Source organism: Mustela putorius, unplaced genomic scaffold (genome assembly GCF_011764305.1).
Source record: "Mustela putorius furo isolate JIRA1106 unplaced genomic scaffold, ASM1176430v1.1 tig00003896_pilon_pilon_pilon, whole genome shotgun sequence".
Classification (NCBI taxonomy): domain Eukaryota; kingdom Metazoa; phylum Chordata; class Mammalia; order Carnivora; family Mustelidae; genus Mustela; species Mustela putorius.
In genome coordinates, this window is record NW_025422045.1 from 7,772,365 (window position 1) to 7,800,073 (window position 27,709).

Consider the following 27,709-nt stretch of genomic DNA (forward strand, 5'->3'; position numbering starts at 1 on the left):
TTCCCATGGTTTCTAACTACCAAGCCACAGACTACTCATTACTGACGAAGAGAAAGGGGTCCTTTTACAATGAAGGAATGTGGCAGATACCACTTCAATAAAGTGTCCAAACTGAAACCTCAGTAATAATGGGACAAGCTGACATCATGTGTTGTGCTGGGAAAGAACATCACCCATGTAGTATTTCTGCCAAAAATGTGGATGCTGAATCTGGTCAAGAGGAAGCAATCAGACAAATCCACATCCTGTGGGACAACCGACCTGTACTCTTTAAAAATATCAATGTCATGAAAAAAGACGACTTCTCTACATTAGAGAGACCGAAGAGATGACAAGTCTGTGCAATGTGTGACCAGTGAGAGGATCCTGGATTTAAAAAAGAAGTTAAAAGGGACATTATTGAACAATTATGGAAATGTGAATATGGACACTTCATTATGTAATCTATCAATGCTACATCTTCCGAGTGGAGAATTACATTGTGGTTATGGAAGAGGATGGCCTTATTCTTGGGGCATGCATGTTGGAGTATTTGGAGGAGAAATGGCAGTAAGTCTACAGCTGCTCCACAAATGGTTCAGCAAAAAGGAGAATGTGTTTTTGTAGAGTATGAGAAAGCTAACCATGGCAAGCTATTAGCAACTGATAAATCTAGATGAATTCTTCTCGCAACTTCTTTGTAAGTCTGAGGTTTTCAAACCCAAAAGTTGGAGAAAGTAAAACATAACATTTATTATGGTGATTGGCAGAAAAACTAAAAATACAAATTGTTGAAGCTGGTTGTCTTTGGGGAGTGGGCAGAAAAGGACACTTTTAGTTTTCATTTTATACTTTCTGAACGTTTTTTGCTAAGCTTCGATATTACTCTTGTGATGAAAGAAAACTAGTAATTAATTAATAAAACAAATATGTACAACAGAAGTTGCTCTGAGGATGTAAGCTTGTATCTGTAGAGGCTTCTTCATTCCAAAAAATAATTAATAAATATCGTGTTTAGTGCCATTAATGTTCATTAAGCTTGTAGACCTATTAATGGTCACTGAGGTTCTTAGAGCTCCATCTTGCTTCCTCAGCCTCGTTTCTGCTCAATAACAGCACTCATTAAAGGGCTTGCATTATTTTACTAAACCTTACAAAGAGGAAAAAATATTGCTAAGAATATTAAATATCACTAATGTGAAGACCTAGTAGGATGTAAATATCTTTCAGAAACTGATGAAAATGAAAGAATGAATTGAATCATATCTTGTTTCTCATGTCCTATTACATCCTTTTTTTTTTTTTTAACCAGGGGAATCCTTTGTCAATATACTTAGCCCATATTTTTTTTTTAAAGATTTTATTTTTTATTTGACAGAGAGATTACAAGGAGGCAGAGAGAGAGGGGAAAGCAGGCTCCCCGCCGAGCACCCAGGCACCCCACTTAGCCCATATTTTAGTCTACGAAATAATTAAATAATCTAGAAAGTTTCACATTTTATTATTTTAATTCACTTTAATCTGTGCAGCAAAATGACTTGCCCAAATCATGCTGATTATCAGCAAATCCTCGGTTGGAATCCAGACCTCTTTCCATACATCCTAAGCCCACAGTCTTGACTCTGAGTTTTCCATGCTGTGTGAGTGTGGATAGGTCACTCAACACCTTCCCACTATTTTTTCACCTAGAAAATCAAGTAGTAGGATTAGAGTTCCCACACTCGCCAATTGTAACCATGTATTTCACTTGGGGAAATGAAGGTCCAGCAATCCTCCGCAACTTGGTAAATTTCACCCTGCAAGGCAACCTTGAGCTTGGCATACGTATTCATTGTATATTCTGACTCATCTGAGCAGATTTCACCTTGACGTAGCCACAGAACACTGATATGACAGCCTCAGGAATCCAGTGACAAGGAGACTCAGATGATGTGACCCAATTTAGCTTAATTAGCTATATCAAAACAGAAATAACAACATCCACCCCCCCACCACCATCACCAAAGAAGCACACACTCCTTAAAGGCAACAACAAACAATAAACTTTGCTATATAAATCACTCTTTGATATATAAATCATTCTTTGCTATATAAATCATTCTCAGGGCACCTGGGTGGCTCAATGGGTTAAAGCCTCTGCCTTTGGCTCAGGTCATGATCTAAGGGTCCTGGGATGGAGCCCCTCTTGGGGCTCTCTGCTCAATGGGGAGCCTGCTTTCCGAACCCCGCCCTCTGCCTGCCTCTCTGCCTACTTGTGATCTCTCTCTCTGTGTCAAATAAATAAATAAATAAAGTCTTTAAAAAAATTATTCTCAATTCTGTAAAAATCAACAGATTCACAACTGTGGACCAGGCCCAACATTAATCATGTCTGTGGTTGTTAAGGATGTTAATAAATCCTTGGAAGCCTCAGAGAGCCAGAACCCACTATGGCTTCTAATAGGTAGAAATTTAAACCGAAAGGAACCTTAGGGACTATCTAACACTTTCATTTTATAGAAGGAAGAAGGAAACCCAAAGCAAGGGAAGTGACTTTTATCCGAGTTCATTTCTATCTGGGCAGAACCAGGATTAAAGGTCAGGTCTCACCCATCATTCAATGGACATCCCTTCTGTGAAATGCCAAAGGCTGAAACCCTGTGTGAAGCTGAAACCCTTCATTATGACCAAGGTGAACCTGAAGTAATTCACCAAGGAAACACTGTACCAAGAGCTGTGGGAGACTTAGGGGGCACCTAAGAAGATAAGAAATAAAAAAACAGGCTCAGGATAACCAAGAAAATGAGCAGTGTGATACAGTACTAGGCCCTAGAAGTTTGGATAGAATCAAAGGAAATTTCTCCAAGGGGGGAAATAACATTTTATTTTACTTACCTCTCACCTTAAAAATACACTTTTTAAAAATGGTTTTATGAAGGAGACACATGCCATAAGATGTGTGTGTGTATGTTTAGTAACATTTATTAGGGGTTATCGTATTATTAAAAGAAAATATATTCATTTCAAATAAATTGTTTTGAGGCAGAGACAATTACTCTTAAATTTTTAATATATTTGCTTCTAGCCATTTTTATATGTAAATACACTCCTTTGTTTTTAATTGGGATCATTTGGCATAGATTATTTTATATTTTGTTTTTCTCTCTTATCTTGAGAATTCTCCAATGGAATGAACAAGTCTTTGAAAACACTGAATCCATTAAAAGAATGTAGTATTATTTAGTTAATACTTTACCTATTGTTAGACATTAAGTTTTACATTTCTCATTATAAAAAATAATGTGACCAGGGATGCCTAGGTGGCTCAATCAGTTAAGTGTCTGCCTTTGGCTCAAGTCATGATCCCAAGGTCCTGGGATTACCTCACTTCAGGCTCCCAGGTTAGTGGGGAGCCTACTTTTCCCTCTGTGTGCCCCTCCCCCCTCCGTCATGCTCTCTCTCTCTCTCTCTTTCTCAAATAAATAGATAAAATCTTTTTAAAAAGTAATAGGATTACATGGTTCATAAAGTAAGATTTGGAAATAACGGCCATGGATAAGATGGACCGTTCAACAAAGGGTGCCAAGACAATAATTAGTCATGTGGATAAAAAGAGAATTGGGTCCATTCCTTATGTATATCAGTATAAATCCCAAATGGCTCAAAGACTGAAATACTAAAAATTAAAATCATTAAAGTATTAAAAATGAACATAGGAAAAATGTTTTATAACCTTGGAGAGAAGACAATCTTTCTAATTATGACCCAAAATCCAGGATACATAAAATTAAAGATTGATAAATTCAATCACATAAAAATAAAACAAAACAAGAAACACACGAAGAAGAAAGCACTAAAAAAAAAAAAAGAAAAAGAAAAATATTCATGGCAATAAAAAATGAGAAAAATCAAAAGTCAGTAACAAACTGGAAAAAAAACTTGCAACATCTATCACTAATTTTTGAAGATCTCCTACAAATCATTAGGAAAAAGATTAACCAGAAAAATGGACAAATGTAGTAAACGGTTCACATCAAAGAAAATACCTCTAACTCATTTCATAAAGAAAATATCTCTAACTCATATAAAAATGGTGCATAACCTCACTCCTGCTAAGGAAAATACTAACTAAAATTCCACTGAGATAAAATTTTTCACCTGTCAGTTTAACAAAAATCTAAAAGTTGGAAAATGCCCCATTTGGCTACCGTGCAGTGCAATGACGACTTTCATCCATTGGAGTGCAAACTGGCACAATCGCTACTGAGGGCAATTTGTCAGTATCTATATAATGTCAATGCATAGATCCTTTATCCAACAATCCCATTTTCAAAAATTTATCCTAGAGATCTACTTGTAAATGTATGATATGAGGTATATAAATGGTTGTTCATTATAGCCTGGTCTGTAATAGCCATATAACAGAAATAATCTAAATGTCTATCAATAGGAGCCTTGCTAAATAAAATATGATACATATAATGGAACCCTGTAACACAGTGAAGAATGAGGAAGTTCTTTGTAGATTGTTATGGTTATATCTCAAAGATACACTGTTAAGTAAAAAAAAAAAGCAAGGCATAAAATAGTGTGTCTGGCAGGATGTATGCTACAAATTGTGCCCAAAAGTGTGTGTGTGTGTATATATATATATGTACATATATATCTCTGTGTGTATATATGTATACATTTATATACATATTGTATATGTATATATGTGCATATATATACATACATATATGCACACATATATGTATATATACACACACACAGATATATATGTACATATATATATACACACAGATATATATATATATCTATATTGGCTGTTATAGGCATAAAAACTGAGTGGAGCAACAAGAGATTAATAACCACAAAACCTGGGCACCTGGGTGGCTCAGTGGGTTAAGCTGCTGCCTTCGGCTCAGGTCATGATCTCAGGGTCCTGGGATCGAGTCCTGCATCGGGCTCTCTACTCAGCAGGGAGCCTGCTTCCTCCTTTCTCTCTGTCTGCCTCTCTGCCTACTTGTGATCTCTCTCTGTCAAATAAAAAAATAAAATCTTTTTTAAAAATAAATAAATAAACAAAATAACCATGAAACCTATTGGGGAAGGGTAAAAACCGGTAGACAGGGTTGTGAAGGAATCTTTTCACCATATACTTCAGACCATGTTTTTTGATGTTTAAACCACCTGAGGGCGTTACTCATTCAAAAACTAATTCATTCTATTTATTAATATGTTAGTTTAGTTTACATTAGTTAGTAGACATTAATTGAACATTCCTATGCAACCAAAAATCTGGGAAACATATTTGCAGTATTATGACAGAAAATGCTAAAACCCATACTGTATAGGTTTTTTTGTTTGTTTGTTTTAAGTGAACATCTCAGGGGCACCTGGTTGATTAAGCATCTGCCTTTGGCTCAGGTTATGATCCAGGTACCAGGGATCAAGGTCCACCTGGGGCTCCCTGATCAGTGGCAAGTCTGCTTCTCCCTCCGCACTCCCCGTGCTCCTGCTCTCTCCCTCTCTCTCTCAAATAAATACATAAAATCTTTTAAAATAAAAATAAATAAAAAGTGAACATGTCAATAGGAAAATGGGCAAAAGATATAAATGGGAATTTTTTTTAAAATCCCAATAAAAATATTTTTGAATGTTTAACTTTAGCAAAAAAAAAAAAAAAATGTGAATGGAAAAAAAGGTAGCATTTAAAAATCTTCCACCTAGGGCTAAGATTTTTTTTTAAATAATACCCTCCCCCGAATAAATAAAGTAACAATGCCCAATATTAATGTGCGACAGAGACACAAACCCCCATTCTTGATAGGATGTCGATAGTACAATTCAGTGGGCAATTCAGCAATATATCAAAAGCCTCAAAATTACTCATAACCTCTGGCAAGGTAATTTCACATCTAAGAAGTCCTCCGTGATAATCACCCCAGTCAGAATTAAGGCAAAGCGCCCAGTATGGTGTAGCATTTAGCGCAGCCGGGTGGCGAGGGCGCCCTGGGGTGGGGGGTAGCGGGGAGCGCTGCTGGGCAGGTGCTGCGACCCCCGTGGTCTGCTGAAGCTCAGCAAGCCGTGCTCTGTCTTGCTCCTAACTGATCGGCTGGAAACCTGAAAACTGACACTAAGGAGTCATGCTTTGCTGCCACCTAGTGCTCGCCAAGGTGATTGCACCCAGCTGGCGACGAAAATGGTCCCTCCGTTAAGTAACTTAGCCACCAAGGGGCCCTATTTTCGTTTAGTATACACTATAATAAAGCATTTACTATGTTCCAGGCATTGTGTTCAGCACTGCCTACTAATCCTCTTAACAGCCCTCTCAAAACCTAACTTTACAGATGAGAGAACTAAGGTACAGAGAGGTTAGGTAACTTGCCTAAGGTCACACAGCCACCCAAGTGGCTAAGACCAGAATTAGAGCAAGGTGGCCTGTTGGGACCACGGTCTGTGCTCTGAACCACCTCCTTTGCGAGGGGCAAAGGTCTGTGTGATAATAGTACTCGAAGAGAACCTCACACCCCGTACAGCAACTGCTACCCCTTCCCTTAGTACATCTGGCCCAAATAAGTTAGCGAGTGGACTGAGTTGGCCTCTGCCAGATAGGCAGTCTAACCTGAGTCAGGGACAACCTATGGCCCAGGCCAAATCCAGTGGATTTACCAAAAGAAAAAAAAAAAAAAAAAAAAAAATTTTGAAATACTTCCTATAGACAAAAAATAGATAAGGAATAACATAATAAATATTCAGGACCCACCAGCAGCATTTAAAAAATTGTGTCTCCAGTAGCAATGCATCAGTGATGTGTTTCAACCCTTGGTGCACTGGCTTGTTTTCTGCCACTGTATTAACACACAAGGGGCACCAAGTGGGCTCTCGGTGCAATGCAGTTTTTATAGCAATCCTTCGCCTTCCTAAAAACAGTCCTCCCCAGTTACAGCTAATATCCTGCTGGAGACATCTGATGCATCCTGCTGGAGACATCTGCAGTTTGGGTAACAAAGCAGTTGCTTTGTGGTAGAGCTAAGAAAGCTTCTCGATTATTTGCTATGATCTAACAAGGTAGTGGCTCCCAGTCACAGCTGTGAAGCCCAGGGCTTTGAGGAATTATTGAAAGAACAGGAAGCCCAAATGCTAAGGCAACATTACTTGCAGACCAGAGTTATAAACCTGACCTCCCCTAAACTCCTTAGCAAATCCATACAGTCCTGAAGTCACACACCAAGTATCATGTGAGTACTTTTTTCCTTTCGGAAAAGGAAAAGGATCAGTTCCCTACCTTTTATCAGATTCTCAAAGAGGTCAGAGACCTTCCAAAAAGGTTATGAATCATTCCTCCAGATCCGGGGAGGCGCCAGCAAATGGCCCACAGGCCAAATTCTTCCTGATACTTGCTTTTGTACAAGCCTCCAGCTGAGAATGGTTCTTTTTGGTTTGGGTTTTGGCTTTTGAGAATGGTTTTTATATTTTTAAGTGGTTGGAAAAAAACAAAAGAGTAGTACTTCATGATACACAGAATTAAATGACATTCAGATTTGCATCCATAAAAAAAATCTTACTGGAACACAACAACAGTCACTCGTTTACATCTTGCTATGGCTGCCTTTGCGGGACGAGAGAAGAGCCAAAAAGCTGTAACAGAGACACAAAACCTAACTATGTACCATCTGGACCTTTCCCGAGCAAAGTTTGCTGACCCAGCCAGAGATGGGACTAGATAATACATCTTGCAAATGTATGTGCCTCTGCTTTGCACTTGTGTGTAGATGCTGTTGTGATTAAGTACAAACTCATCTAAGTATATTACTAATGTAGGGGACATTAGTCAGTGGTACCTCTTAATGAATCTGGGGAGCTCCCTCCCACCACATGAGGCCAGCCACTCCTTTCTCCCACCTCCCTGGCACTCAGGGCATACACGAAGCCTTTGGCATTAGAGACCTCATCTAGGGCTCTGAAGTTGGAGTGAGTCACACGGAACAGCAGGGAGAAGAGAGATTGTTCTGGCAGCAGCAGAGACATGGCAGTCACATCTAACTTCCAAGAGCAGCAGGACCAGCAGGATGGGAGCCCTACAGCAACGACCCATTTCTGGCTGCATGTCAGAGGTCTCCTCATTCAACAGTCCTTAAGGAATGACTTTGTCTTTGCTTCTAGCTGTCTAGCCTGTGTGTTTACCCGGTTAAGCCAAGCTCAGGCACTAGAAGAGACCAGCATCATGGGCCAGCATCATTCATTGCCTGCAGCAGAGGGGCTAAAGGCTGAGGTTGGTTAAGTACAAGCTTCAAGGGGACAGAGAATAGCCAGTCCATCTTTGTACCCTCAGCGCCTGAGAGTGCTGAGTACTAAGAGGGCTCACTGAGGTATCTGTTGATGAGAGCACCAGGGAGTAAGTGTGTGAGTTGGAGAGAGCATACACTAGGGATCTCGACTCCATTAGATTCCAGCCACCTGAAACTGGCAACGAGCTTTTCATGTAACAGCGTCTCTTAAGAAGGGACTAGAAAGACAGCCCTCCTCCTCTAACCCTAGCTATGGTTTCCTGGGTTTCCCAGACCATCAAGGCTCTAGTGATGAGAGAAGGTCAAAATTGAGGACTGCTGTGAATTTGACCCTGGGCTATTAGTCTCAGAGCTTCTTCTCTCTCTTGCACTCTGATGATACCTACCCTATCTTTCAGAAGCAGATAGCCGGTCAAAAAGCACATGTAAATACGCAAGTGTGCGCTGCCTGGGAGAACGTGAGACAGGGTACACATCAGGTACACTTTGCTCTGGCCCTGGCCTTTGCCTGCAGACGGTCATGAAGCAAGCAACTGGGTGTTGGTGCTCAGACCAACTCTGGTGGATTGATAATTCAGGAGGAAGTGATTACAGTGATGACTAAAATCAGCAACACTCCATTACTTGTGGATCTATTTATGTAGGCTAGGGGGACAGATGTCTAATGACCTGGAAAAAAGCGAGAAGCCAATGAGAACTTTCATAGCGAAAGATCAGGGATCAATAGTGACATTTCCACAAAGCTAGTGCTCTGATCCCACAACATTTAATTTTCCAGATAGCAGCATTTTTCGTAATCTCAAGGGAGAGGGAGAACGTGGGGCAAAAGCTGGGCTGAGGCAGTGCAGACTTAGCAGAAACCGAGACGGTTTCCACAGGACTTCTAGAACCAGTATGTTATAGAAGAATTCGTTCTATTTTTGTCCCCTACTATCCTTTGACACTTTGTTGAAAGTATGATCTTCCTCTGCCCAGTGGTGAAGATCTGGGCAGACAGATGATTTCTGTCAGACGAAGTCTTCCCGTCACCTTCAATCATAAAATCTCACTGCATTAAAGAATCTGGTCACATCTCATAGTCAAAACTACAAACTTGGCATTATCTCTTTGGATAATTTGGGTCCTGCTTCAGGCTTGAGACCTGTATCAGAGCAATGGGATACAGTCCATTCCTCCTCCCCAGTCCCCCTGCTTGCTAGTTAGTCTACCACTGCCTTAGAGGCTGATAAGGGAACATTCCAGATAGGAGAGTTCTTACTTAGCTGGTTGACTTTGTGCTCTCTGGGCCTGCCTGGAGATTAGGGCTGGCTCTCTCTCTTAGGTCGGTACCTTCATGAGCTTACCAGAGGGTCCTGCTGCACCCCTTGACCCTGGCAAATGCATCTGCCCCCACTTTGCTGTTCACTTGCTGTCCTCTCTCCTCAGTTCCTGGGCACCAGGCAGGACATGTTCAGACCCTTTCTGTGGAGGTCTCCTCATCTCTGCTGATGGCCAATTGGACAATGTCAAATACGACCCCAAAGCACAGTCCATGAGAAACAGTCATGCATTTCTTGTCCTGAGGACTCTGTCATCAGAGTCATTGACTTTGCCTCTCTCTTGCACTCTAAACTTCCCAGGCAGGAAATCAGCCTGCCTTTGGTCCAGCCTTCAGTCCACTTTCACCTTTTTCCTCGGGCCCGAGTCAAGCACCAGTTTACTGGATTCCCCCAACTGCAAGGAATACATTTCCAAACTCTCTAAGTTGTCCCCTTGGAATTCCCCTCAGCAGGCAGTGGTAGAAGTTGTCCCTTCCCTACTCCTCCACCAAAATGGGGGCTGGAACTCAACACGGCAACAGTTTTATCCAAAAAAACCTCTTCATTAATCTTCTTATAAAAACCACTGTTCTTTCAAAACATATACTCTCGAAGTGGATAAAGGGGTTCAAGAGCCAAGGAAGAAGTTCTCCCATTTTCCCCTTTGTATCCTCAATTAAATTTGAGGCAGAAGAATTCCATTCTAAAAACCTATTTGTTACTTAATGCTATATAACAAATTACCCCCAAACTTAGTGGTATAAACAATAAACATTTATTATTGCTCACAGCTTCTCTGGGTCAGGAATTTGGGGGGCTTAGCTAGACAGTTCTGGCTCAGGGTCTTGTGGAGTTCCAGTCAAGATATCAGCTTGACTGAGGCTGCAGTATCACTTCTAATACGGTTCACTCACATGGTTTGTAAATTGGTGCTGGTTGTTGGTGCAAGGCCTGAATTCCTCCCTTGTGGAATTCTCCACAGAGTTGCTCGTGTGTTCTCATGACATGGTAGCCGGATGCCCACAGAGTGAGAGATTCGAGAAATCAAGATGAATGCAACAACACCTGTTATGATCAGCCTCAGAAGTCACACACTGTCCCCTCTGACTATTGAGTAGCCACACCTACCAGCTCTGATTCAATCTGGAAGGAAACTATATAGGGGCATGGAGACCAGGAACGGAAGATCATTGGGGAACACTCGGAGGCCGCCTTCCACAACCTGTTATATCTCAAATGATAATCAGCCCCCAAATGAACAAAGTTCAAATAAAGAAGAAACCATAAATTTAGTTTGGTTTAACCCAAACTTCTTTAGGGGATTTCTTGATCTTCAAAATTATGTATATTATCTGGCCAGCTCCACATTCAATCCTTATCTACAGATGAGTCCAGGACTCCCTGAAGCAAGGCAGAGCCTACGCCAGCTTTTAAGCGTTCTTCCTGGTTCTCAGATTTCTGATTATTATGTAGATACCTTTTAGAGTTGACATTTACCTAAGATTTACAATTCAACGTAAACATTCTAAGGTACATCATTACAAGAATCATGTCTATTTTATTTATTCTACAGTAATGATTTAAATTGAATACATCTGGGCACAGTAAATATTTGACATGAAAAGTAGTTGTATCAGAAGAGGCGCCAAAAAATTGCAAGTCATCTGACACATAATTACTAGAAAATATTTTTCTGTCTGATCATTTAAGTGTTACAAATCCTGAGAATGTTATCCACTGAACAAACTAGGTACTGCTTATAATTATATCTTGCTTGCAAATCATCCGTTAAAAAAAATGCCTTGAGGTACAAATCACCTATGTATTAAACATGAGTCTTTTACATTTTACAAAGAATTTAAACAAATATATCAAACAATTAAAGGTAAGTGGCTCTTAGAACAGATATTAGTCGGGTTCCAGAACACACTGTTCCACAATTTCCCGTAAGTTGGGGTTTTCCATTGCAGCTGCCACTCGCTCTTTGTCATTTATCTGCTTGTTGACTGCAAAACACAGACAAAAGTTAGCAGAGGGACTGTGTCAACATATAGTGACAGACAAAAATTTCATTAGCCCTTTAAGTAAAATTGAACTCCTTGATAACTTAAAGCTGGCTCACTTTTTTAAGTTCTAGAAGGGAGACTTACAGAGGAAAAATACCCCCTAAATCCTTACTACTCTAACACAACTATTTTCATTTCTTTCTTTCTAGTCTTTGTCCATATACACTATTCCCATATAGAGCAAAGAGTAGATACAATTTTGAAAACTGTTATTTTCCCCTGTTAAGCCTATTTTTTCAAACTACAGGGTTATTTAACACAGCCAAAATCTCAAGCCTTCTAAATTAATTATGAAGACTATGCTACATGGAGCACCCTTATATATATATAGACTTCTTTTTGGAAAGATTCTTAAAAGTGGCATTATTAGATCAAGGGGTCTGAATATTTTTTTATGGTTTGATTCTTATCACTGAATTACTTCCCAACATTTTTTACCAACAATACATGAGTTATCAGTTTGCAAAAAACAACTAGTACTATTAATAAAAACAAACATACACACATATAAAACAGTAGGTGAAAAACAGCTCATTATTATAATTTGCATATTTTATCAATTTGCATATTTTATAATTTGCATATTTTATACTTTTATCATATATTGATAAATAGTGAGAGGACATTTCCCCATGTTTATCTATTAGTTATTCTGTGAATTTTCTGTCCATCTCTGTTAATCTACTGCGTGTTTTATTTTTTAATGAGTTTGCATGGCTCTTGATATAATAAAGGTATTGGCCCATAATATCTGTCTATAATTTGCTAAAAGCACTCTCAACATAAGAGTTCAAAAGAGAAATGTCCATATTCTTTTCTAGATCTTCAATTTCAATTTCAAGTACATAGCTCTCTACCCTGCACCAAAGAAAAAAATCAAGCCCTCTTTAGAGTTTGTAAGTCAAGGTCCCTAAAGCTGGATATCTTTTAGAGAGGTGCAGCTACTCGTCAAAACCAGCCAATACTCACAGGGCCTGCCTCTGGTTCACCTAGAGTCCTACTGAAAAATTATTTTCTTGAAAAACCTATGCTTCCCCACCTCATAGAAGAGCTAATAACTAATTCTTCACTTTTTTGCAAATGACCCAAAGATACTTGGATAGCTGAATACCAGTATCCAAAGTGAAGTACTATCTGAAGTTGTTTTTTAATGGGTCAAGATTGACTTACTGTCTTCCTCTGTTGAGTGGGTTCCTTCAGAAATGTAGATTTCCAACTAGGAAGAAAAAAAATATTAAAACCAAAATACTTAGAACACTCTAAGGTGACAAGTAAAGTGGAATGCACAGTAGACTAAAGAGTCTAGGAATGAAAGCCCAAATAGTTTTCTTAACACTAATGACTTAGTGACAAATCCCTCCAAAACAGGGACTGAAATTAGTAGATTTTTTTTTTAAAGATTTTATTCATTTGTTCATGAGAGACACAGAGAGAGAGAGAGAGAGACAGAGACAGAGACAGAGAGAGACAGAGGAGAAGCAGGCCAGGACCCTGGGATCACTACCTGAGCTGAAGGTAGACACTTAACCGACTGAGCCACCCAGGCATCCTGAAATTAGTAAATTTTTAATTTTGGTCACCTGCGGAAGGCCTGCAGGGGGTATTCCCATTAATCACCTTCTTTAATGAATACACACAAATAAAATTTTACACAAATGAGATCTCATACATATTTTACTCATGGAATGGATCTCTCTACTCTACACTCTATCTCTTCCTCCCAAATCAGTACCTAAAATATCTAAACTTCCTCTCTGCCCCAAGCACCAAGAAAAGCCATACTAATAATCTAGTGTAGTTTCTTCCATATTTTTCTCCATACCTACATAATGGAATACAGATTTTATACACCCCAAAGTTGTAAGTTTCTTTTCTTTGCTTATTTTACAAAAATGGGATCACAATATAGTTTTCAGTATCCTCCTTTTCTCATTAAACTATTATCTTGCTAAATTTAATTTCAAGTATAATATTGGTTAAGCTAAACCTCCTGGCCCTGCTTCATTCCCCCAGATTAGCTAACTTCCAAGAACTAGACCTTCTGAGACAAACCCACAAAATCCTGTGACAAATAAAGCATGCTATATGATAAAGGCATGTCTACTCCCCAGAGAACACTGGAGTGTATGAACTAATTCTTATACAATTATTTTGCTACTTTCAAGAGTGAAAAAAAAAATCTTACTTTATTATGGCTAAGAGACCCTAGAGGTCATATAGAATAGACTTAAAAAAAAAAAAAACACCTTGGGGCACCTGGGTGGCTCCCCAGCTCTTGAGTTCGGCCCAGGTCATGGTCTCAGGATTGTGAGATTTAGCTCAACGCCGAGCTCCTTGCTATTATGGAGCCTGCTTAAGATTCTTTTGCTCAGGGCACCTGGGTGGCTCAGTGGGTTAAAGCCTCTGCCTTAGGTTTAGGTCATGATCCTGGGATCTTGGGCTCCAGCTCCGCATCGGGCTCTCTGCTCAGTAGGGTGCCTGCTTCCTCCTCTCTCTCTCTCTCTCTCTGCCTGCCTCTCCCCCTACTTGAGATCTGTTTGTCAAATAAATAAATAAAATCTTAAAAAAAAAAAAAAAAAAAAGATTCTTTCTCTCCCTCTGCTCCATCCCTGCGAAAAATACCATATGAATTCCTCTAGTGGCTAGAGGCATAATACTAACTCTTATTCCAGAAAACAAAGGAACAGATATAAAATCACTCCATATTCATTTACTTTGGTTTAAAATTACGCATGACTCAACTCTGAAAAATGGTAAATAAAGGGAAAAAGTCAGGCATTTACCCTGTTATTCCTGTATGAACTAACTATACTTCAGGGAGACCACACAGTGGGCTTGGTACCTTGCAGGCATAGAAGACTCTAAATCTGAAAGATTACTTGTGGCCCTTTCTTAGTGGTTCTTCCTTGCTTTTAAACTTTTTCACATGAAAATATGTTCAACATTGTTAGCACCAGGGAAATGGCAATCAAAACCACAAGTTATCACTTCCAACCTGCTAGAATGGCTATAATGAAAAAGACAGATAATATTAATACAGAAGTGTAAGAACCCTCATACACTGTTGGTGGGAATGTAAAATGGTAAAGCAGCTATGGAAAACAGTCTAGCAATGCCTCAAAAGTTAAATCTAGTTTGCAAAAGACACAGCAATTCCCCTCCTAGGTGGAGGGAAGATGAAACATCCCCAAGTGAAAACCTGTACATGAATGTTCATAGCAGCATTATTCATAATAGACAAGAAGTGGAAACAACCCAAATGTCCATCCAGTAGTCAATAGATAAACAAGCTATGGTATATCCATACAATGGAATCATATAAGGCAGTAAAAAGGGAAGAAAGACTGACACATGCTAGGACATGGATGAATTCTGAAAATAATATTTTAAGCGAAAGAGGCCAGTCTAAAAGACCACAAACTGTATGATTCCATTTAAATTAAACATTCAGAATAAGCAAATCTATAGAGTCCAAAGGAGATCAGTGGTTGCCTGGGGATGGAGGAAGGTTTCAGGAAATGGTTATGGGGTTTCTTACTGAAGTGATGAGAATGTCTTAAAACTGGGGCAGCTGGGTGGCTCAGTTGGTTAAGCAGCTGCCCTCAGCTCAGGTCATGATCCCAGGGTCCTGGAATTGAGGCCTGAGTTGGACTTCCTCAGCAAGGAGTCTCCTTTTCCCTCTCCCTCTGCCCACCCCCTATTAATGATTGCTCACACTCTCTCAAATAAATAAAATCTTTAAAAAAAAAAAGTGATAGTAGTGATGGTTGCACATTTCAGTGGATAGACAAAAAAACATTAAACTGTACAATTTAAACAGGGGAGTTGTGTGAAATGTGAATTAAATCTCAATAAACCTGTTATAAAACAACAAAATCTTCCTTACCTTATGTTTAAACGGTAAACACCGTTGAAGTTTTACTCTTAAGCACAGCCCTGTAGAGGGAAAAAAGGAAAGGCCCTAATTATCTCTTCTCTTATCAATTCCTGAAAAAGTATACAGCTGTATGTAGGTGTCTCCATACAAAACAGTAGCTGGAAACAGCTTTGGCTCAATCCAGTGTAGGTCTCCTTTGAATCAGGCACCATGCTAGCAACTTTAATATATACAGTCTTACATATTCCTCAACTAATCCAGTGAGCCACGGTATTACCAAACCCATTCTACAAATTATGAAACTAAGGTCACAATGTAATTTGCCCAAGTCACTTAGCTAGTAAAGTGGTAGCTGAGACTAAAACCCAAGACCACTGCAAAGCCTATCTCCTTTCTACTACATCAATTTACCTTCGAGCAAAGGTCAATTCACTCATTTAACTTTATTGAACACTCAGAACAGGCCAGATCATGTAAAAATGTAAAACCAAATAAGAGCCTCTTAAAAGGACCACAAGGATCTTCTCAAATTTGGAATCTTCTATGCCTGAAATATACAAATAGAGTTCCCTAAAACAAGATCCTCTGAACTTCAGTTTATCACCCAATGCCAAGTCATATATATATATATATATATCCCCCAGTTGAGACTTATAAGAGAAATTAAAACTCAGCTTAGAACAGACCCTCAGTGTGTCCATGTTCCACTTCTCTCCCACCTCAAAACAAGGAAGGAATTTGTATCTAAATCTACACCCCTAGACACAAAAAGATAAGTCAAACTGTTCTTATGCACAGGAAGTGTTTCAAAGCACTTAGAGTCTAAAACACAGTAATTCCATAATAAATATTAGAGAACTCTATAGACAATATATAGTTTCTGTAAGAGGGTCCCCCTTTAGAAGATCTGCCTTAAAACATATCTGGAGGGCTCTTCTCTTCCCTCTGCCCCCCACACTGTCTCTTTAATTTGTTACCTGTGTATCATCTGAGCCTCCTCATGTGTTCTACTCACTGCTGGTAGGTGTTTTAGCCACATAGTATATAACAACCATTTCACAATTCACAAAGCACTTTCTTGACCATCAATATCCTCAAGAGAGGCAGTACAGTGTTACTGAGATAGATAGTCTGGGTTCAAAAGCAGTCTACTATATACAAGCTATGGGGGCCTAGGCAAGTTACTTAACCTCTCCTGAGCTTCAGTTTCCCCATCTGTAAAGTAAATATTATAATAGTACCCCTACATATAGGGTTGTTACAAGTGGTAAATAAATTATTATGCAATGTGCCTAAAATAGGACTTGGTACATAAAAAGCATTTAATAAATATTAGCTATTACTATCGGATCATTTTCATTTTACAACCAGGAACCATGATAAATGATTTGTCTGAATAGCAGAGAGCTGTGAGCTAAATATAGACCTTCTGACTCCAAATCCTATGCCATTCATATTGGACCAGACTTGCCTTCAGCTATTCTTGTCTGGACTAAGTCAACACAAATGGCTATTAGCTAGTTTCTCTGCCTTACCCACTCATTTCCTTTGAGTCTTCCTTGTCTTTGCAATTACTTACCAGGATAACTCTAAGTAGGTGATGAGCTAAGCAGTCGGGCTGGAATGCATATCCAGGTGCCTTCTGCTGGTTCGCACTACCTGCTCATAGGAAATGCCTCCCAGATGCCAGAAAGAGGGCTATCTTCATTGAGTTTTCTAATCACGTTGACTGAATACGGTTACTACACTAGTATACTCACTTCTAAAAAGCCAAGGGTCTTAACTGAAACTCATATTAAAAGGGCCCTCAAAAACCTGACAACACTTTGTTCAAGGAGTGGACAGATCTGAAGTAGCTACCATAACCAGATCTCGGTGTCTTTAGAGTTACTTTTATTTCGTGGGTTTTCTCAATCTTTGTCCATACAAACATGCTTTTTGATAATTACAATTAGAATGCAAATGCAACTTAGCATTCCAGTTTTTTCATACATTTCCCAAACAGATACTTTGATTCCTTGATCATATTTATCATTTTCTTTTTTTTTTTTTTAAGATTTTATTTATTTATTTATTTGACAGACAGAGATCACAAGTAGGCAGAGAGGCAGGCAGGTAGAGAGAGGGAAGCAGGCTCCCTGCTGAGCGGAGAGCCCGATGTAGTGCTCCATCCCAGGAATCTGAGATCATGACCTGAGCTGAAGGCAGAGGCTTTAACCCACTGAGCCACCCAGGCGCCCGATCATATTTATCATTTTCAAAAGAAACAAGAAATCCCATTATGTTGGTGCCATTTCCTTATTAATAGATACTAGAGTTTCTTCCAGGCTTTATGATTACAAATTTACTATAAACATTCTGTACATGTTACTATTTTCTTTAATGGAATTATTTCCTTAATTCCTGGGTCAAAGAGCAGAAATTTTTTCATAAGGACTTACTAATATGTACCCAGAGGCTTAAAATTACTTATACCATATGACCCAATAATTTCAATTAAAGGAATTTATCCTGAGGCAAAAACTAGAGATATATGAAAATATTTATGTATAAAGTCATTCATCATAGTATTATTTATAATTCTAAAAGTCTAGAAGTGGTATAAATGGTTATAAAAATTATGATATACTGATGTGATTAGCACAAATTTCTATGGCTATGTAATTAAAAACTAATATTTAATAAAGAATAAAAAATATTCCTTATCTATTTCATGCTTTCTATTATCTAACCTTTATAACTCTTGATACTGTTATTACCTCTACTTTACAGATGAGAAAACTGAGGGTCAGAAAGGTTAAGTAATTTGCCTAAGGCCACAAAGTGGCAGACTTGACAGAGCTGGAATTTTATTTTTTTATTTTTATTTTTCTAAAAATTTTATTTATTTATTTGACAGACAGAGATCACAAGCATATAGAGAGGCAGGCAAGGAGTTGGGGAAGCAGGTTCCCCACTGAGCAGAGAGCCCAATGCGGGGCTCGATCCCAAGACCCTGGGATCATGACCTGAGCCCAAGGCTTTAAGCCACTGAGCCACCCAAACTCACTGGGACCCCACTGGTACCCCAAAGGTCTGAAATTTTAGACCAGAGCACACATTCTTTGATGACAGCTGATTTTTACTTCATTCTTTATGCTTTTGTGGAGTTTCCAAATTATTGCCAAGAAACACATTACTTTTGTAATGTGTAAAAAAAAAAAAAAAGAAAAAGCACAAAATAAATGTTACTTTTTGAAAACTCAATTTGCTAAAGGCTCTTACAGGAACAGACCCTCTTTTTAAGAAATCTTATATATAAAAATATTTTAAGATATTCCCCTTCCCATCAAGAGAGTAGCAGCACTTCTGTTATCTGTTGATTCAGAAACTATGCAATGACAAAAAAAATAAGTACGCATTCAAAATGCTTTTTCCAATATGGAATATTAATAACCACAGTATTATCAAGGCGCCTGGGTGGCTCAGTAGGTTAAATGGCTGACTCTTGATTTTGGCTCAGATCATGATCCTGGGATCCAGCCCTGCCTTGGGCTCAATGCTCAGCAGGGACTCTGCTTGAGGATTCTCTCTCCCCCCGTCCCTCCCCTGGCTCATGTTCTCTCTCTCTCTCTGATAAATAAATAAATCTTAAAAATAAGTAAATAAATAAATAACCACAATATTATCTATGGATTCGTGGACCCTTTAGTCCCTCAAGATACGGCCTATATGCTGGAAATCACTAATAGGAATCCCAGATCATCAAGTGAGAAGAGAAAAACAGAAATCACAACAATGGAAGTAATAATAAAATGTTTATCTTTTCAATCATTTTTGTAAATGTATCTATTTTTAAATAGATAATATATTTGCATAGTTCAAAGACTTAAAAATATAAAAAAGTATATAGTAAAGTCTTACCCCCAACCTGTCCCCATCCTGCCGTTTCTACCACACTGCCATTCACAGCTAGTCATTTCTTATGTATTCTTCATGTATACACAATCAAATACAAATTTCTGTTTTTGCCCTTTTTTACACAAATATAGCAATATTACACTTGTTTTTATTTCTTAACAGTATGTCACAAAGATCTTTCCATACCAGTACATGGAGACCTTTTCCACAGCTGTATAGCATTCCGTTGTTAATAAATATCATCAATGATTACTTCAGCATTCCTCTACTGATGAACATTTGGTTTGAAATAAACTTCTTTTATCTTCTATATTTTTATTTATTTATTTATTTATTTATTTATTTATTTGACAGAGAGAGATCACAAGTAGGAGGAGAGGCAGGCAGAGAGAGAGGGGAGGAAGCAGGCTCCCTGCTGAGCAGAGAGCCCGATGTGGGACTCGATCCCAGGACCCTGAGATCACAACCTGAACCGAAGGCAGCGGCTTAACCCACTGAGCCACCCAGGCGCCCCTATCTTCTATATTTTTATTTATGTTTTTAGACAGTGGGTGGGGAGAGGGGCAGAGGGAGAGGCAGAAAGAGAATCTTTAGCAGGCTCCATACCCAGTGCGGAGCCCGAGCAGGGCTCTATCCCATGACCCTGAGAACAGGACCTGAGCAGAAATTAAGAGTTGACACTTAACTGAGTGAGCCACCCAGGCACCCCTCCTTTATCTTCTCTATAACAAAGTAGTATATATTCAAAGACATCTCTTGTATATCTTACTGCTAACTACTCCAAAGTATTAGGAACACTGCCTCTCAAATAGAAAACTACATCAAAAATACTTTAAAAAAATAAAAACAAAAAAAACAGAACTCTCCCACTAGGACTGATGCCCATATTGCACTGAAGCTAACAGAGCAGCAAAGGAGAGGAAGGTGATGACAGCAGGGTTAAGCTGACAGCACCCACTGCAATCTCCAGAACTGAGGAGAGGACTGGCCCACACCCACTCTCTTAACTGTAGGCACGCACAGGGAAGACAAGCAGCATGGTATAACTAAGGAGATCTCACGTCTGGAGTCAGGGGAACTGGGTCTGAGCTTCAGCTTCATCATTTCCTGGCTATATGATTCTGAGCAAGTCACTTAAAGTCTCTGAGTCTCGGGTTCCTCATCTGGAAAATTCTCTCACAGGCTGTGAGGGCTACAGAAGACACACATCTGAAAAGACTCTGTGAACTACAAAGTGTGATACATGACACTAATTGTTATTTGGGGTCAATAACAGTAAAATAATTTAGAATTAAAAATATATTTGTATATAAAAACTTACCAATAAGGGTTGCCAAAGAGCAGTGAGGTACTGTTGGCGTGAACCTGATAATAACCAAATAGTCGTCTTCATTTCTCTCCTGAACCTCCACACTACTTTCCGTTACCACTTCCAGTTCTTCTAAAGTATTGGGCTTCTCTGGGTCCCGGATAGTTCGAATCAAATCTAAAGAATCATCAGAGACAAGGTATTATGTTAAAACATGAAAATGCTACATAAGGATGACTTTGCCAGTCCTAATCCAAACATGGACTTCTTTCTTTTTCTTTAACCAAATATTAACAGTATCTGCCCAGATTTCTCACAGCAGTTTCCACAATCAGTTTCCTTTTGAGAAAACTGTTTTCTTAGATTCTTAGTGGATCATAACTTGTTTCTTGGATCCAACATTGCAGAGAGAATAAAAAAGGAGGAGAGTGGGGCTCCTGGATGGCTCAGTGGGTTACACCTCTGCCTTCGGCCCAGGTATTGTGTTTTTGGGGTAAATACCCAGTAGTGGAATTACTGAATTATAGCGTAGTTCCATTTTTAATTTTTTGAGGAACTCAGGTCCTCAGGGTCCTGAGGATCAAGCCCCGCATTGGGCTCTCTCCTCGGCAAGGAGCCTGCTTCCCCGCACCTCTCTCTGCCTGCCTCTCTGCCTACTTGTAATCTCTGTCAAATAAATAAAATCTTTAAAAAATAAAGTAAAAAATAAAAGAAGAGTATCATAGAAGCTCCAGAGAAAGAAATAACTTGTAGCTTGGGAGACTGTGGTATCAGGATTTATGAAAATCGAATCTAAATCAAGTCTTTAAAATATCAATATTTGATACTGAAGGTGAAGAAAAGGAAAGGAAAAGTAGTTTAGGGCACTTGGCTGGCTTAGTCAGCAGTGCATGCAACTCTAGATCTTGGGGCTATGAGTTTGATTCCCACGTTGAGTGTAGAGATTACTTTTAAAAAATTTTTATTAATGGGGCTTCTGGGTGGCTCAGTGGGTTAAAGCCTCTGCCTTCAGCTCAGGTCATGATCTCAGGGTCCTGGGATCGAGCCCTGCATCAGGCTCTCTGCTCAGTGGAGAGCCTGCTTCCTCCTCTCTCTCTGCCTGCTTCTCTGCCTACTTGTGATCTCTGTCTGTCAAATAAATAAATAACATCTTTAAAAAAAAATGTTGGGGTGCCTGGGTGGCTCAGTGGGTTAAGCCGCTGCCTTCGGGTCAGGTCACGATCTCAGGGTACTGGAATCAAGTCCCACATCAGGCTCTCTGCTCAGCAGGGAGTCTGCTTCTCTCTCTCTCTGCCTGCATCTCTGCCTACTTGTGATCTCTGTCAAATAAATAAATAAAATCTTTTAAAAAAAAATATGTTTAGTCTGCCTGGAACCCAACATAAGTGAGTATGTAAGAGTTTGGGCCAGACCATCAAGGATCTTTTACAGTTAAGTATAGGCAATAGGGAATCCTCAAGATGTTCTGAACAAGAGAGGAACAGGGCCAGCATTACACTGTCAGCAAGGAACTCATCCACTAGCCGGTAGACTCAGGAGGAAGAGCAGGGCCAGCTGAAAATGCTGGGCCCAAAACAGGCACATGACAATAGTAATGGAGAGGAGGGGACAGAAGGAGAAGTAATCTCAGCAGCAGAATCAACAGAATTTGACGATTGTTGAGATGTAGAAGACGAGGAAAGGGAAAAAGGAAGATGACTCAGATTTTTAACTCCGTCTGGGAGAACACTGACAGAATGAAAAAAGAAAAACTGGAGAACACAGGAAGAAAGTTGGGTAGAGGCTGGGAGAAGTGGGTTCAATTTTATACATATTGATTTTGAGGTGCTTAAGGGGCAACTCAGTGGGACATTCCAGCAAACACTGAACTGTGACGTAAGGGTTAAGAGAGCACCAAGGTTAAACAGACACATGAAAAGATGCTCAACATCACTGGTCATCAGGGAAACGCAAGTCAGAACCACAATGAGATATCAGCTCACACCTGTCAGAATGGCTAAAATCAAAAACACAAGAAACAAATGTTGGCAAGGATGTGGAGAAAAGGAACCCTGTGCACTACTGGTGGGAACGCAAACTGGTACAGCCACTGTGGAAAACAGTATGGAGGTTCCTCAAAAAATTAAAAATGGAACTACCCTATAATTCAGTAATTCCACTACTGGGTATTTACCCCCAAAATACAAAAACACTACTTCAAAGGGGTACATGCATGACTATGTTTGTAGCAGCATTTTTCACAACAGCCAAGACATAGAAGCAGCCCCTTATCCATTGATAGATGAATTTATGAATATATCTGATATATGTAATGGAATATTATTCAGCCATAAAAAAGAATGAAGTTTTGCCATTTGCAAGGACATGAATGGAGCTAGAGAGTATAATGCGAACCAAAATAAGTCAAAGACAAATACCATATGATCTCACTTATATGCGGAATTTAAGAAATAAAACAAATGAACAAAAGGAAAAAAGAGACACACAAACCAAGAAACAGACTTTTAACTATAGAGAACAAACTGATGGTTATCAGAGGGGAGGTGGGTGGAGGAACCGGTGAAATGGATAAAGAGTTTTAAGAGTACACTTACCAAGATGAGCACTGAAAAATGTACAGAATTGTTAAATCATGCTGTACGCCTGAAACTAACATAAGCCGTATGTTAGTTAATTAAAATTAAGAATTTAATTAAAAAGAGAGAGAGAGGGGTGCCTGGGTGGCTCAGTGGGTTAAAGCTTCTGCCTTCAGCTCAGGTCATGATCCCAGAGTCCTGGGATGGAGCCCCGCATCAGGCTCTCTGCTCTGCAGGGAGCCTGCTTCCTCCTCTCTCTCTCTGCCTGCCTCTCTCTCTGCCTACTTGTGATCTCTGTCTGTCAAATAAATAAATAAAATCTTAAAAAAAAAAAAAAAAAAGACAGAGAGTGCACCAAAGCCTGAGTGGTTGATGAACCCAAGGGATTCGCAAAGAATGAGCAGTAGTTTTCACCCAGTAGTTTTCAACCTTGGGTGAACAATGGAATCATCAGGATTGCTTTAAAAACAAAACAAAAACTAATGTCTAAGCCCTACCCCCAAAGATCCTGATTTAACTGATTTGTATGGGCTGAGCAGTAAAACTTTTAAAAAATTCCTTCAGTTGGGGTGCCTGGGTGTCTCAGTTAGTTAAGCCACTGCCTTCAACTCAGTCATGATCCTGGAGTCCCAGGATGAGTCCCATGTCAGGCTTCCCCTGCTCTACAGGGAGCCTGCTTCTCCCTCTCCCTCTGCCTGCCACTCCCCCTGTTTGTGCTCTCTCTCTGCCAAATAAATAAAATCTTTAAAAAAAAAAAGTCCTCAGATTGCTCTTATGAGCATCTCAATTTGAGAACCACTAATGTAAAGGGAGAGACCCAAGAATACATCTGTGGGAAACACCTAATTTAGGTATCAGAAGGAGAAAGAAAAGCAAGAAGCAGAGATGGAAGTGGGGGGAGGTTAACATTAAATGCAGCAGAAAAATTCCAAATAAAGAGAACAGAAAAAGGTCTTTCTTTGGTTTTGTCACCCAGAAGATCACCTGTAAGAAAGCAGTTTCAGTAAAGAGATAAGGCAGAAGCCAGATGGCAAAAGGGGGAAGTGAGAAGGAACTGAAAATGTAGTGCTAGGACTTTGGCAGGGAAGGGAAGGGCAAAGAACCAATAGGCGGTTTAGACAAAGCTAGAACAATGAAAAAAAGTAAGGGAAACTTGAGTATGTTTTATAGCCCAAGGGGAAGGATCAAATAGAGGAAGTGAGACTGAAAGTATAGGGGTGTGGACGGGGGACTGGCAAAATAAGAAGGGAATGAGACCAAGGATATGGGAGCCTGGGCTGGCCTTGGAGAGGACAAGATTTCCTTCTTATTCTGGGGTAGAAAAATACGGAAAAATAGAATGATAGAGAAATGGTGAGGTAAAAAGGAGAGCAGAGGGAATTCACATAGGATGGGCTTGATGTTCTCAAGCCTAAGGTTTTGTTCTCTAATTGATAGCACCCCTGTAATCAAAAATGCTGCTGGGAACAACGAATCCAGCAAGCTCTACCTTCTCTTCCTGACCACTCCTGGGCTTCATTAGCCACTTGATTAGCCACAGAATTTGAAAATGGAGGCAGGGAAGAAAAGAACAAAGCTTTCTCTTCACAAGGCTCTATCATCATGGGGCTCAGGGAAATGTGGCCTTTTTTTTTTTTTTTTTAAGATTTTGTTTATTTATTTGACAGAGATCATAAGTAGGCAGAGAGGCAGACAGAGAGAGAGGAAGGGAAGCAGGCTCCCTGCTGAGCAGAGAGCCCAATGTGGGGCACCATCCCAGGATCCTGGGATCATGACCTGAGCCGAACCAGAGGCTTTAACCCACTGAGCCACCCAGGCGCCCCAAACACGTGGCTCTTTAAAAAGGAATTTGCTGGGGAGTCTGGGTGGCTCAGTGGTTTGGGCTGCTGCCTTCGGCTCAGGTCATGATCTCAGGGTCCTGGGATTGAGCCCCGCATCGGGCTCCCTGCTCCGCAGGAAGCCTGCTTCTCTCTCTCTCTCTCTCTCTCTGCCTGCCTCTCTGCCTACTTGTGATCTCTGTCTGTCAAATAAATAAATAAATAAAATCTTCTTTAAAAATAAATAAATAAATAAAATAAAAAGGAATTTGCTGCCCCTCATCCTGGGCATGTTCCCTGTAAGGCTCATTTATACAAGCTGCATTATATTCTTTAATATGATACCTAACCCTGAAATTAAGTCTCACCCCTTATTAAACTTCTCTGGTTTTCTATTGATTTGAGAGATTTGGATTTATTTCTTTAGAAAGATTTGGATTTATTTCTTTAGAAAGAGCAATGTTGCTCTTCTCACATTACTCCCCTGATGAAAATTCTTCTATGGCTCTGCACTGACATTTTTTTTTTCTAAGAATTTATTTATTTGAGAGAGATAGAGTGAGTGAGAGAGAGAGGGCACAAGTAGGGGGAAGACCAGAGGAAGATGGGAGAAGCAGGCGGCCCGCTGGGCAAAGAGCCTGATGCTGGGCAAGGAGCTCAATGTGGGGAACGATCCCAGGATCCTGGGATCATGACCTAGCTGAAGGCAGATGCTTAAACAACTGAGTCACGCAGGTGCCCCTGCACTGATATTCTTTATACATTTAAATCCTCAGTATCCAGTACTGACCTGGTATCCAAAATAATTTTTAACCACACTTCCACCCTTAACCACACCCTATCCTGAAGCCCCACCTATCTGCCATTCTCTAACATTACTTTACTGTGTCACCTCCATACTTTTGCTCCCTTTTCTCTGCTTAGTATGCCTTCTATCCTCTATACATCCAGAGCCTACTTATACTTCAAGGCCTAACTCAAGTGACTCTTCCTTAAAGTTTTTCCAGATCCCCCCCCACTCAGAGATTACTATCTCTCCTTCTGAATTTCTGTATCTCTTATTCAGATCAATGGCTTTCTACTGCATAAAACAAAAAATAGTATATTTTCTCATACACAGGTCTCCCTCAATATAAGCTTTAGGACAAGAATCATCTCTCTTCCAAAGCTGTACCCCCAAGTGTCCTTCTGTCCTGAGATGCTGTAGACAGAAGTCAGGACAGGAATGTGTCTGTTTTGTGGAGATCATTCCACTCATAATCATCTAGCTGGGCTTAACTCCTGCCTCTAGTAAGAGAGAGGTAAATTAGATTGGCTCCAAAGATCTTTTTCAATGCTGACTTCCTTCTCCCAGCCTATTATCATTGTCCACATTTTATTTGTATTCTCATGGTTAGATCTTTCACTCTCCGTCAGCAGGAATAGCTTAACAGTAGTTAGAGCCAGCCTTCTTAGTTTACAAAAACAATACTACGAAAGTCCAAAAACAGGGAGGCATAAGGCAATTGTAAAATGGTGTAAAGTGCAGAAAGTTTGGAATCAAAAATCAAGGGCTTGGTTTTTGCCATTTCTTTACTGGCAGTGTGACCTCCAGGTAGCTGTTTTAACCATTCTGAACCTTTGTTTCCTCATCTGTGCAATGATGCTGGCCCCAGAAGGTTGAAAAAATGTATGTGACTGTGTGTGTATATTCGTTTTTGCACTGCTGGTTTGGCTGTGATAAGAACTGTGATAAGAAACTCTTAAGTTCGAAGCCTGGGTACAGAGAGGCCGTTTTGTCCACTTCTCTCTGAGACCTCTGCTTTTTTTTTTTTTTGGACAAGAGAACGGCTATGACCTTAGGCCAGTCCCCAACTTGTTAGTCACCCAGCAGTGCTGCAGGAGTGGTGGCAGGAGAAGGAATTTGTGTCCAAGGGGCTCGGGGACGCAAGGAAGGAGACAAGTAGTGTAGCCAGGTTTGGTTCCTAACCAAGCACCCTAAACGCCTGCTCTGCGTCAGAAGTCTTGAAGAGGGCGTGGGGCAGACAAGGGAAACGAAGCGTTTAAGACCTCCAGGCTCGGCGTGCCCCAGGTTTAGGAAGAGCCCGGGTCCTAGAAAGATCCACATTCCAGCGTGACTCAGGAACCCGGAAAAAAGGCTTCCCAAGCTTCGGACGAGACCCAGCAAAAACCGAGTTCTGTACCCCCAGCCCTCAGGTGAGATCCCCGTTACCCCCATCTCCACGTACAACGCCAATCGCTTCCCTGGGTAAAATTAATTACCATAAACCTCTAGCGCTTTCTCTTCCATGATCCGGGGCTGCCGGGCAGCTCCCCGCTCAAAGAGGCCGGTGAGCCACGGGACTCTGCTCAGCGTCCAGGAGAACAGCCCGGACACCCGCTCCATCCTCACGCTCCGCCATCCCTGGCGACTGTCCCACCCGAGCCACCGTCTCTCAGCAGCGGGCCTCGCGATTTATCAACTTCCTGGTCTTCAAATGGGCCAAGACCTGCCTAAAGGTCCAGGACAGCAGAAGATAGGCGGGACCCGGCGGAGTAGCGCGGAGGACCTAGGGAAGGGCCCCGCGGAGACTACAAGCCCCAGCATGCTTTGCTCGGTTTCGGCGGGACAAGA

At 40.3% G+C, this 27,709-nt stretch overlaps 1 protein-coding gene across 2 annotated transcripts; it reads right to left on the minus strand.

The window, feature by feature from the left end:
- Positions 1-10,302: 10,302 nt before the first annotated feature.
- Positions 10,303-27,656, minus strand: CIAO2A (cytosolic iron-sulfur assembly component 2A). 2 transcript variants are annotated; one of them, XM_004758729.3, is made up of 5 exons: positions 27,358-27,653; positions 20,715-20,879; positions 15,503-15,552; positions 12,787-12,832; positions 10,303-11,556 (listed from the first exon to the last, which is right to left on the minus strand). In XM_004758729.3, the coding sequence occupies exons 1-5, from the start codon at positions 27,479-27,481 to the stop codon at positions 11,459-11,461; spliced, it is 483 nt and encodes a 160-aa protein (XP_004758786.1). In that variant the 5' UTR covers positions 27,482-27,653; the 3' UTR covers positions 10,303-11,458. The 2 variants fall into 2 exon arrangements, with proteins under 2 accessions (XP_004758786.1, XP_004758787.1); XM_004758730.3 differs by lacking the exon at positions 15,503-15,552 and having other exon boundaries at positions 11,513-11,556; positions 27,358-27,656.
- Positions 27,657-27,709: the final 53 nt, after the last annotated feature.